General features: G+C 37.8%; 1 protein-coding gene across 2 annotated transcripts in view; it reads left to right on the forward strand.

Annotated features, from left to right (window-relative positions):
* The window catches only part of LOC111518030 (insulin-like receptor), a 111,192-nt gene that overhangs the window by 81,591 nt on the left and 15,853 nt on the right, over positions 1 to 13,748 (forward strand). For both annotated transcript variants that reach the window (XM_023174351.2, XM_074183175.1), the window contains exons 5-6: positions 2,248 to 2,866; positions 11,473 to 13,037. In XM_023174351.2, the coding sequence (XP_023030119.2) occupies positions 2,248 to 2,866; positions 11,473 to 13,037 (2,184 nt within the window). The remainder of the gene's footprint in view (positions 1 to 2,247; positions 2,867 to 11,472; positions 13,038 to 13,748) is intronic.

Raw genomic sequence — 13,748 nt, forward strand, 5'->3', positions numbered from 1 at the left:
AAGGTCTCCAGAAAGCCATATTGATGAAAGTACCCAAAAACACCAAGATTTTCACAAAAATCGATTTAAACGATGATATTGGAACCTTTGGAGTAAAAGTTGAAAGTTTTTTCTAGAGATCACTCGACGCGCGTTTTGCTAACAAGGTTAGCATCTTCAGGAGAAGCAAATTGATACTCAATCTAAAGACAAGGGTTAGCTGTTTATATACATGAGGTTTTTTTGGTCCGATGTGGACTTTGTTTGTTGAATGATGATCATCCTAATTGATTTTTCGGTACTTAACTAGTGGAACCACTACCTGCAAATTAATTTGTCAACAATTGATCAAAAAGCGGACATATTAATTTGCAAGTAGTGGTCCAGCTAGCCGAGCCTTTATTTCTCAATTACATTTGATAGCACGTTTACTAATTATCTGGGCGTCTAGGGGCCACAGGCAAGAACTTTTTATGACTGTACTCTTATTTTTATTGCCATTCCAATTGGGAATGGGTAGACTATACATTGCGTTGCACTACTGCCACCTTATCATCTTTGGCCGAAGTGTTATTACCTGTTACATTGCGTTGCACTGCTGCCAGATTAGCATCTTTCAGTATGGGATTCCTAATCCGGTGAAGCGTTATCGCCTGCTCTTTTCTGTTAAAGTTTTTCTGTATGTTTATGGATTTCTATGGCTTCCCGTACAAGTTGACTGTGGTATCCATGATCGGGTGCAAGTAGTTTCATATCTTCAAACAGTATCGCATGATCTCCTCCACTAAACGCGTGTTCTGCTACTGCCGATTTTTCTATTTGACCTAATCTACAGTTTCTCCGATGTTCATTCAGTTTGGTACCCATGAATCTTTTGGTGGCACCGATATAAACTTTTCCGCAGGTGCATGGTATACGATATACCCCCGCCTTTTGTCTCTTTTGTCTTTTGCAGATCTCAGGCTTTGTTGTATTCTCCTGGTGGGCTTGAACACTGTTTTTATGTTATGTTTCCTTAGGATTTTTCCGATTCTATCTGTTACCCTAGGAAAGTACAGTAGAAACGCAAGTGCAACCGTTTGGGTTTCCCCCCTATTTTGACTTGTAGAAGTCTTTAAGTTTCATGGCCTTGTTGATCTTGGTTGCACTGTATCCATTCGATGTTAAAGCGACTTGAAGATGTTCCAATCGGAAAAATCCTAAGGAAGCCTAACATAAAAACAGTGTAACGTTTGTGATGGGTGAATTCCCACCAGGGTGGGTTAATTTCCGATGACCAGTCATCGGATATCAACCATGTATAAACCAATGAAGAATCTAGCCACTCACGTCAGCGAAATGGAAGAAATTCCAAAAATCCACCGCCTTCGAACTCGGAAAATAGTGGCACTGAAAGCCTTGACCGTGAAAGCCCTGACCATTTTGTTAAGTTATCATCATCAAGAGGTGACTCAAACTTAGTCATGTTCTGATGATGCTAGTTTGGTGTTCATTTAATCATTCAGTCATATAGGTTAGGTCCAAAGTGAGTGGGTCTATTTGAACCTCCATCGCAACCCGCAAGGGTTTATTGTGGCTCACACCTATTCACACTCGACCAAATATATCCAGCTTCTCAACGAAGCGGATTAGTTTGTATAGTGAGTAGTATTTCCGGTCATATGGTGAGAGTACGGCTCTGACGAACTCTAAAAACCTGATTTGATCCTCAGCGGAGCAGGCACAAAACATGTGCTTTGTTGTTTCTTCGTTAATGAGGTAGTCGAATAGTCAAGAGTAGATGAACAAGGCGGGAACGAGCCCAAAATCCCATGTATTTTCTTATGGAGCTAAACTTTTTGCAATTTTTGGTTCAAACAGGAGTGGGGCGGAGTTCCACGCTTGAATCGCTACGATACGCTACGCGTTGATGACGTCGCACGTTTCCCCCACTCCTGTTCGAACCAAAGTTTGCAAAAAGTTTAGCTCCGTAAGAAAATACATGGGATTTTGGGCTCGTTCCCGCCTTGTTCATCTACTGTCAAGGTGCAAGATTCCCACCTTGATACCCATCAGCTACACCTGGATCAGGAGTTGGAGAGTTGAGAAGCTCTCGCTCCTGATCTAAATTTACAGGGAGGTTAGTTGGACTCGTCAGCTCGTCATCTCCTCTGTACATATAAGTTATATTATTCCAACAGTTTATTATACTTCGCTGATTCATTTCTTTTTTGTCAATGAAATTATGCAATTCCAAATCATTGAATAATAACCCAAATTTGATTCCAGGTAAAATCCGATTTCACAATAACCCCCTACTGTGCACAATAGAAATAGAAAAACTGTCCAACATAACCGGCGTTGAGTATTCCAAACTAGAAGTATCACCATATTCCAACGGAGACAAAACGACTTGCTTTCCTCAAAAAATGAACGTAACAGTGCATCCCTGGTCGACCAATGCCACCTTGATGTGGGACGAGAAAGCTCTCAACAAATGTGACAACTACGTTGGCTTCACGATCTACTTCAAGGTCCACAAGCTCGGAGAAGCTTCATTCACAGACAGCAAAGACGTCTGCGTGAGAAACGAGTGGAAGAGCATATTCACAACAAACACCAGCTTCGTCTTGAGCAACCTTGAAGCTGACTCTAGGTACGCTTTCTACATCAAGATCTACTGCGTCAGCAAAGATACCTTTCAGAGTACCATGATGTACTTTGTCACCCTTCCGGATGACCCAGATATCCCGGAAAATGTTGTTCTTGAAGCCATAGACCACACAACTATTCAGTTGCGGTGGAGACCTCCGTTACATATCAATGGAGTCCTGGCTTATTATAAGATTGACTTCAATGAACAACCAGATGAAGCTGTGGATAGAAATTATTGTGAGCAACCAAGAACGTGAGTACCTATCTATACATAGTTCTCCCTTCTTAACTTTAGAACGGGGCAAGATATCGAATTCGTTTGAAATTTGTATGAGAAGGAAACATTCTTAGTATTTCTTGATAAAACAGCTAATGGTGTGACTTCTCCACCCTTCGCAAAGAAGCCGCTATCAATTTTTTTATTCAGATAGAAAAAGAGGTCTTGTGACTCTTCGCTCAAAAGGTATTTCAATTCTGTATGAAACGACATCTAGTGTTACAAATTTGGATACCCGGCTGCGAAATTACGGTGTATGAATTGAAGACTAGGAAAAATGACAATTACTAACTTTACAACCGGAAGCGGAGTGAAACACTTCCAGTTAGTTATTACAGGTTACACAAAGTTTTCTTATGTGTTAGAGGAAGAAATTGTTCACGGAAATGGATCTCTTTAAAATAATATTGAACCAAAGTATCTATGATCGACTAGAGCAGTGGTCGCCAACCTCTTCAATGTGTTGAGCTACTTTGTTAATTTTGGAATAAACAGCGAGCTACCCACACGGAAGCCACGTAACGCAACGTAAATGAAATAATCCACAGTTAATTTATCATTATATGTATTTATTTTACTATTTAACTGGTAATACATAAGTACTAATAATAAACTAATAACAAAATAACTAATATTACTAGTACGTACTTGTTCATAGCTACATTCCTACCTATCAAACGAAGGTGTTTGAAAAATAAATACAAACTTTTATCCAGCCACAACGGCATGTCACGTATGATTTAAAAATAGTTAATAATAACAACAAAAAAGTAACGCACTATCATGAACATAAACATTGAAAAATAAAAAAGCACGTTCAATGCGATGGCTGACACTCAGACTCATCGATAATTTTTTTAATGTTTGCAGTATAATTTGATGCAGCCATTCGAATACAATTATCCAAATTTTCATCTGTAAGTCGATTGCGATATTTGTTCTTAATAAACTTCATATTGGAAAAAGAAGATTCACACAAATAGGTTGAACTGAATAATGCTTTCACTTTCAAGGCAACACGGCATAGAACTGAAGATTTGTCTTGACTTACAACAGGCCAGATACATTCAGTACTTGAGACTAACGATTTTAAGGCTAAATCATTTTGAAAGTCAATGATTTCCATTTCTGTTGCAGCGATGTCTTCGCCAAAGTTCTGCATAACACAAGTTGCAAACTGTTGGATATCCATAAAGGGTAAAACAACAAACTGCGCTACTAAAGCCATTTCATTGAAATCCTTAAAACGATTTTGGAAATTATTCTTCAGGGTAGAAATTATTTCTACATGATATTTGTTGTCATAGGGTTCTAATGGACTTTGAAATATTTTTTCTGAAAGAATAGGAAAATGCTTGGCATCGCTGTTAATTAGGTTTTGTTCCCAAAACTCCAGCTTTTTGATAAATGCTTTTATATCAGAAATCATTTCCGCTAGTTCTTTGCCTCTCCCCTGAAGCTGCAAATTAAGTTAGTTTAATTTCTCTGTAATGTCCACGAGAAAACCAAAATCTCTAAGCCAGATTGAATTTTCTAGTTCCGGAGTCGGTTCATCGCGTTGTTTGAAAATTTGAACTATGCCAGATAGGACATCATTAAAACGTTTCAGCACCCGTCCTCTACTTAATCATCGGACTTCAGAGTGAAGGAGTAGATCCCCGTATTGACAGTCAACTTCATCGGCCAAGGTTCTGAATAATCTTCTTTGTAACGCTTGAGCTCTAATCTTGTTCACAATTTTTACCACCAGTTTCATAACGTTGTTTAGTTTCAGGAAATTTCCACATAATGCTTGCTGATGGATAATGCAGTGGTAACAGAGAAATTGCGGAAAAGTTTCATCTTTACGACATAACGCCACTAGACCCTTATCACAACCCCCCATAGCTGGAGCGCCATCGGTTGTCAAGCCTACCATTTTCGATATTGGAATTTTCTCGGAAAAAATAACATTTTTTAAATGAGAAAACAACTCATGTCCAGTAGTGTGTCCTTTCAGTGGAATGAACTTCAAAAGATCTTCTTTAATCGTAAAATCACTAAAAACCATCCTTACGAACACGGCCATCTGGGCAGTGTCAACGACATCTGTTGATTCATCCAGTTGAAGTGAAAAATAAACACAGTTATCTAAGTCAGTTCTTAACTGTAAAAAAATATCATTGCTCATTACTTCTACACGTCTCATCACTGCCTTAGCAGTAAGTTGCATAGATTTTATAGCTGAAACTATCTTGTCTTTATTTCTAAAGTTGACAAATAACGAATCAGCAGCTTCTAAAAACGCCTGTTTTATCATTTCCCCGTCTCCAAAAGGTTTCTTTTTTTGTGCAATTATCTGGGACACACGGTACGATGCTTCAGTTGCAACCTTATTTTTGTCGACTGTTCTTAAAAATATTGTTTGTTGTCCAATTTACTGCTGTTTTAACTGTTTCAGTTTCTCCTTTCTGGCGGCAGAATGTAGTGGGAATGATTTTTCAAAATTAGAATGTACAGTTTTATGATGTCTCTCAATATTTCCTTTTTTAGCAACGGAGACCGAAGTATTACATAACAAACACACATTTTTATGTTTAACTTCTGTAAAAAAGTATTGTTCTTCCCATTCCGAATGAAAGTGGTATGTCTTCACCTTCTTACAACTGCTTGCCATGATATTATTTTTGTTGTTCTCTACTAACCCAACCGCTAGACGTTGGTAACGCGTTCAGTTTTAAACTAAGCGCAATGTCGCCGCACCGTACGTATTTATCCTGTTCAAAGTACTCCGGATCGTTCTCGAACACTAACGCGCTGGTCCGGCTGGTCGGTTCTAGCCGATTCTAGCTTGATGGCGTCAGCGGCAGATCGCTCACCGCAACGTTGCCGCTGTTTATGTTAAATATTATGACAATTAGATTTTTTTGTGGAATTTTCGGAAGCTTCTCTGATTTTTGCAGTTTGTATTTTTTAAATTGAAATCGTTGTGAGAGCTACCAGAATTGCCTCCACGAGCTACCGGTAGCTCGCAATCGACAGGTTGGCGACCACTGGACTAGAGGGTTTGTTCTGCTTCTACGAAATTCAGGTTCTAGGACGTCAGCATCATGCGCAGTGGATATAGAGCGTTCTGGTTTGTTGAGCATAATTTCGGACTGATGAATCCTCTGTTCTAGTTTCGACTGTGAAATGATCCTGAATTATTCTTGCTCTCGAGGCTGAACTGTTGAAAACTGTTCCCGTTGCTCATGCGCATTCATGTCTTAATTTGTTTGGGCTATCTGCTAGGATGTTTTTTTTTATTTATTTGATTTGAATAGATGATGATTGAGGTTAGATAACATTTGAACTGATTTTTCTCGTCTTCATCTCTTCATATGCAAGATAGGTGGCACAGTGGTCTCCTCAAAAGCGTTCTGATTTAAACAAGTGTCCGAGACTATTTTGGAGTGTTTGAGATGTTTTGCTTGTACGCATCATGTCTTGCGCTGTTTTCAAACAGTTTCGGATGTTAGAACCAGGACAAACCTTATGTAGATCAGTAGCTCGCGAGCCGCATCCAGCCCCCGCGTCGTATCACTACGGCTCGCGATCGCAATGTGTCACAGCGCGTACCTAGACAAGCGAGAGAGTGTTGTAGACAGTAACGCCATCTCTTAGCAACAAGCGAAAATGGCCGATTGTTTTTGTTGAGGACAATATAATCTTCCACGCGCTTCGAGTCCAGACTAGAACCTTCCTTATCGATATAAAAGGAGTGCGTCGGCGCGACGTGAGTCTGTTGAGTCGAGTAATTGAAGCGATACGGTCGGAGAAGGGTTCTAGTTTTATTGCGAAGTAGTGGTTGCGAAGGCTAGTGATTGTGAAGGTATAGTGCATTTGTTTTTGCCGTGCTCGTGCGATATCCATAATTGTTTTGTCGAGTTCCATAATTGTTACGATCTTGGGGGTAATGTCACAGAATGCATCCTATGCATCGATTACGTCGCACACGTCTCTTTCCCACTCACTAAAGTCTCTCTGAAACACTTCTGACACAGGTAATTACAGAAAATATGTTTTATTATTCTTATACATAACTGAACACCGTATTTTACAATTTTTTTAAATCATAATTGCAACTCGTTCAAATTTATTGACGTACCTTCGAATCGGAACCACAACCAATTCGAAGAGCGATTCAATAACCAAATCGAGACCGGCTCCATCGCTATCAACAGTTCGGAATTACTTTCAATATTTCGTGTCAGAAATCACACGTTAAAAGGTAAGACCTCGTTAATTCTTAGCTCGTACAAGTTTCGACTTCTGAGGGTTGTCGTTCGTAGGGGTGTGACAGCTGTTTAACGGAAAAACAGATTTTGAAACAGATTCCATGTTGGTGGTGGCTAACGATCAAGCCTAGGTACCACGCTGACGACCTGTGTTCAATTCTTCAGCCGATAATTTATTTATTTTGATTTCCATGAAATTTCCAGCCGCCGATAGTCAGTGAGACCACCTGATGGTGAGCTGGGATAGGTGGTCTGTCTCGTTGAAGTGAGAACAATTTGAATTTCCCGCTGAGCACGCGGTAGCTTCTGATTGGTCGACTGGTTAATGACGAAATGTGGATAAGTGGGGGTGTTCTGAAGTGAGGCGATGATGTTGAAAATTCGTTTTATTTCATTCCGTTTGAATTTTCAAAAATGATTCACGCCAGAGCTTCACGCCAGACCTGAGCAAGGCAAGATTTTTTGATATTTCGATCTGTCGGAAAATAACTCAAGGAATTAGTTGGAACATTTCCAACAACTGGAAGTGTATCCAGAGCTAGATGAACTGAAAGGATATGTGTTAGATGAGAAACAGAGAAAAATCGTCGGAGTCTGTAGTAAATAACCATCAAGAAATGTCTCAGAAGACATAAGTTTACGTGAATAAATGAAGATGACCCTGACAGAGGAATACAGTTTCGTGAGTGATCGTCCGAACGTTTAATCGCGAATGGAAACTGCATGAAAAGTATTTGATTCAGTGAGGAATACACTTTTTTTTTGAACGTGAATATTTACCGCGAAAACGTGCGATATTGGTCAGATATAAACTCACATATTTTTCAAGGTCACCATCGAACTTCTGAGAAAGTAAATGTCTGGTCAGGATTATCTGGAAATCATATTGTTGATCCCATATATCTGGAGAAAAATCTGAATGGTGATTTACGTTTTAAAATTATTCAAAATCGAATTCACTCATCCGTTGGAAAGGCCTGATTTCTCTTTGTGGAACTATATTAAATCAAGAGTTTATATTATGCAACCTCGGACAATATGGAAACTAAGTAATTTGATGGATGTAGCCGTTACTACGTGATAGGAAATCATAATGAAGAAAAGATAATTGAAACTAAGTGTAAGAAATAATGTAACTTATACTACCCCAGAAACATTGAAAATGAATTCGGAAATAGATTGTTTCACTGTCAGGGGTTCAAGGAGAACATTCATTGCATTTGCTCATATGCATTTTCATGCATAAAATGAATAATAACAAGGTTATGATAAAAAACCGTCGTTTTATGCCCTTGAAATTAGCATTTATCTATTGCAAAGTGTGTTACCTATTACTCTTTCAAATGAACATTCATTTAAAAAATCTACGGGTGGCGGAGTTACGAAATTTCTGCCGAAATTCAAATATCAATAACTCTGCAATCGGTTATCAAACTTCAATAAAGTTATAGTCATAGCGAAGAGAATTAAAATACCTTTCATACTTTATTATTAGATTATTTAGAAATACTCTGTAGTAAAACTTTGCACTTTATACAGTTTAGTGGGATGTAGTTGAAATCAATGAATACGAACATATTTTTATTGTGATCTCTGTTAGAACATTCTATACATATACACTCTATACAGGGCTTTTCATGATGAGCGTTAATTAGCCGTTTCTGGCAAACTATTCAACGGATCAACCTGAAAATTCCACAGTATGCATAAGTCAATATGACCTACACGCCTAAAATATTTTAGACGAAGCAGCGTTGTTGCTTCTACTATAAAGTAGCGGCTTCTTTGATTTTTCAAATGGAACACCCCATATATAATATTATATTATGATTCATTATCAGTTTGTCAACAAATTCATATAATATTTTCCTATACCTATCTATTACCGTTTAGAAGATATGAATTAATTTCGATATTTTTTTTACCAAACATGAACTTTTATAAATGCTGATAATCTTGCACTGAAATGATCAAATTTGAAATTGAGTGGAATGATACTATGAGGATCCTCACTCCGAGTCATTTTTTCATTTGCCTCATACAGGGTCTTCAAAAAATGCAGATACTTTGATCTCATGAAAAAATGAGTGGAACTAAATTTTTTCAAATTTAACACCCTGTATATTTCAACATTTTTCTACATCCAATTTTAGATTAACTTTGTTCAGATAATACTATTTCTATTTTGAACCGTTTTCGAGATAAACTGTTTCAAATGGAAATTGACGTGGTTTTCTTGCTCGTTTTTTTGAATTCATCACTTATTTTGGATATTCAACATTTTTTTTTATACTTAGTAATATTTCTGTTTGATCCAGTTTTTTGACTGTCTCAGATCAGTCTATTCGAAATTGGTATGTACCTACCTTAAAAAAAATTACAATTTGTATACATTGAGGTAGTGGTCTCTAACGTACAACAGTACACATCAATATTTTTTAATAGTGTGCTTTGGAAAAATAAATAAACCAATTATTTAACGTCAGACTTTTGTTGGTGGTTTTGACTGATTGTGATAGCTACCAATTATAATAGAATAATGTCAAGATTAGGTTACAGTAATGAAGATTTCTTGAATTTATTAATAATTTATGGTGAGTGCGATAGAATTGCAAGTAGAACATGCCGAGTATTTCATGAAAGATATCCACAACTTCCGAAGCAGAATAATAATGTGATAAATCGACTACTATGATGACAATGGTATAACAGTTTTGGGATACTTTCATGCATTTTCAAATGCTTCTCTGCACGAGGCTGAAAGGGAGATAGGTATATCCCACGTGACAATTTGTCGAATTCTTAATAAGCATAAATGGCATCCCTATAAGTTCTACTGTGTCCAACATTTGAAAGAGACTGATTTACCTCGTAGAGTGGAATTATTTTTCAAGTTCACAAAAAATGGAGTTTTCAATAGACACAACAGTCATTATTAGGCGCCAGAAAATCCCCATGTTGTCCGCCAAAGGGGTTCTCAAGAAAGATGGCAATTCAATGTATTTTGTGTCATAAAGAATGAGTCAATTTTTATATCGAGTTTTATGATGATAATTTGAATGCATCAAAATATGAAGATTTACTGAGGAATGGAATTCAAATAATTTTAAATAATAGACCAGGAAGAGAACGTGTATGGGACCAAATGGATGGTGCTCCACCCCATAATTCTCATTCAGTCAGCGAAGCTTTAACCGAAATCTTCGAAGACAGATGGATTGGTAATAATGGACCTTTTCGTTGGCCTCCTAGAACACCAGATGGCAATCCATTAGATTATTTCGTGTGGGGTTCCATTAAAAATATGGTTTACTCTACTCCAATAACAACAATGGAAGATATGAAATCGAGAGTTACAACTGCTTTCAATAGTTTGACTCCAGACTTGATCAGAAGCGCTACACATGACAATCTTTTGAAGAGATTACATGTTTGTTTAAGTAGAGGTGGAGATGTGTTTGAACATACTCTAAAATACACTGACGATTAAATTAACTCATTAATTTATGAGTTTATTATTTTCAGTTCGTGTTTCAGCGTTAATAAAACTATTGTTTGAAGAGAAGTTTCATTCGATGGTTGAGAAGTATTTAAATAATTATCTTTCCATTGTATTATCTGTGACTAATTGAGAAACATCAAACGAAATCTGTTTCACAAAAATGAGTGATGAACAAGGAAACCATGTCAATTTCCGTTTGAAACAGTTTATCTCGAAAACGGTTCAAAATAGAAATAGTATTATCTGAACAAAGTTAATCTAAAATTGGATGTAGAGCTCAAAAATGTTGAAATATACAGGGTGTTCCATTTGAAAAAATTGAGTTCTACTCATTTTTTCATGAGATCAAAGTATCTGCATTTTTTGAAGACCCTGTATGAGGCAAATGAAAATATGACTCGGAGTGAAGATCCTCATAGTATCATTCCACTCCATTTCAAATTTGATCGTTTTAGTGCAAGAGAGTTCAAGATTATCAGCATTTATAAAAGTTCATGTTTGATAAAAAAAATATCGAAATTAATTCATATCTTCTAAACGGTAATAGATGAGTATAGGGAAATAGTATATGAATTTGCTGACAAAGTGATAATGAATCATAATATGATATTATATATGGGGTGTTCCATTTGAAAATCAAAGAAGCAGCTACTTTATAGTAGAAGCGACAACACGCCGTTTCGTCTAAAATATTTTAGGCGAGTAGGTCATATTGACTTATGCATACTGTGGAATTTTCAGGTTGATCCGTTGAATAGTTTGCCAGAAACGGCTAATTAACGCTCATCATGAAAAGCCCTGTATTTCATAAATTTCACTTTCAGAATCGAAGGAGAGAAGACTGATACTGATAGCAACTCTCAAGACATTATGCACAAACCGGAAAACAAAACAACGAAAAAAGAGCCAGTTGAGGATGACTGTGAGTGTGTGGAACCTTTGAAATTTGACGACATCAGCATCCAAACCATCGATCAAAGATTCGAACTTTGCGACCTCTTTGCGCAATCAAAATTCCAAAGAGACGATTGCAAACACTTCCTTTACCAACCAGTGAGCGGAGATATGCCTAAATTACAGAAAAGGGATGACAACAATAACACGTATTCATCTTTCAATAAACAATTAATCATTGGTGCAAATGATACTGCTTACAACATTACGAATCTCAAACACTTCACGCTGTATATTTTTTATTTTTCGGCCTGTAATCACCCGAAAGAAAAGCACAAGTGTAGTTCGGTGTTGATGTACTCCATGAGAACCATGAAAAAAATTGATGCCGATGATGTCGAGGAAGTGAACGTTGAGGTTATCGACAATACTGATGTCAAGTTGACTTGGAAAGAGCCAAGCAACCCAAATTCCCGCGTAGTTGCCTACAGAATAAAATACAACAAAGTTGACGCAGGGCATTCCCATCTCTACAAAGAGTGCTTATCAAAGGACGGCAAATTCAACGGTACCGAACTTATTTTGAAGAACTTGACTCCTGGGAAGTATTCTCTAACGGTACAGGCGGAGTCGCTGGCTGGAATTGGGCGTTACAGTGAGACAAAGTATTTTACCATTGAAGCTCCTTCCGCAGATATCTCGATCATGGTCACAACCATCTTAGTTTCTCTCTTCATATTATCAGGTTCCGTTGCCATCTACCTGTGGTACAGAAGAAAACGGAAACTTGAACGCATGCATCTCATAACAAGCATCAATCCCGATTACGATGGAGCGATCTATGTCGAAGACGAGTGGGAGTTGGAGAGGGACGACATTGACATCCAAACCAACCTGGGGCAAGGCACTTTCGGGACCGTCTATTATGGCGTTATCAAGTCCCGCAACGCCCCCTGCGCCGTTAAAACAATCAACAAATCGCTCACTCTGCACGAACACATGGAGTTCCTCAACGAAGCTTCGGTTATGAAGTCATTCAGCAACTGCCACCATGTGGTGAAGCTCATCGGAGTTGTTTCAAAAGGTCAGCCACCTCTTGTTGTGATGGAGTTGATGGATAGGGGCGACTTGAAGAAATTTCTTAGAAGAACGAGGGATTCATCACATAATCTCACTTCCAACGAGATTTATCGTATGTCGGTGGAAATTGCTGATGGTATGGCGTACTTAGCTGCCAAGAAGTTCGTCCATCGGGACCTAGCTGCTAGAAATTGCATGGTCTCCGGGGATCGGACGGTTAAAATTGGGGATTTTGGCATGGCCAGAGATATTTATGAGACTGATTACTATAGGAAGGGAACCAAAGGTTTGCTGCCTGTGAGATGGATGGCTCCAGAAAGTCTGGCCGATGGAGTCTTCACTTCCGATTCCGATGTGTGGAGCTACGGGATTGTATTGTGGGAGATTGCCACGTTAGCAGAACAACCGTATCAAGGTGAGTGTATACTATTGAAATTTGGATGAATTTGGAAATACTTTGTATGTCGTGTCGATAGTAAATATAATTTTAGTGGAGTTTCGAAAAACCTCGCCCATAGACGTGGATCGAAATCAACTTTAACCTCTCATCTTGTCATTCAATCACGCATTCTTATAAATACAGAGTGACTCAAAAGTACTTTGACAAACTTCAGGAGGTGATTACTCACAATTTTCTAATATAAATTGTCCAAATAAATAAATGTCCGGAAACGCTTCTTTTCCAAGATACAGGATGTTGAAGTTTTATTTTTATTTTCGTTTTTTTCAAATAACTTTTGAAATACTGAACTTAATTAAACGAAACATGGTAATAGGAGGTTTTTGAGAAAGTCGAATTCGAACCTGATGTTCTTATTGCTCTTACTCGTAGGGGGCGCCACCTACACGTCTTTTTCTTTTTTAAAGATTCATAACTGTTTTGGGCGTACTTCTAGCACATTTTTCAGTAAAAAAATCGATTTCTCCATCATATCTACGTAAATAAGCTACCCTTGTTACTAGTCGCTGTAAGCAACCGTTTTCTAAATATTTGGACTTGAAAATTTCGTCGATTATTTGATAATCGATGCATGTTGAAGTTATTACGAGTATTTTGCTTTTTTCACAAGAATGCTTTGGAAATAAATTTGACGTTTGTGAGTAGTTTTGGTAATTACATATTTTG

The sequence above is a fragment of the Leptinotarsa decemlineata genome, unplaced genomic scaffold (assembly GCF_025532065.1).
Source record: "Leptinotarsa decemlineata unplaced genomic scaffold, Ldec_3_MD MMD2_tig00026336_RagTag_RagTag, whole genome shotgun sequence".
Classification (NCBI taxonomy): domain Eukaryota; kingdom Metazoa; phylum Arthropoda; class Insecta; order Coleoptera; family Chrysomelidae; genus Leptinotarsa; species Leptinotarsa decemlineata.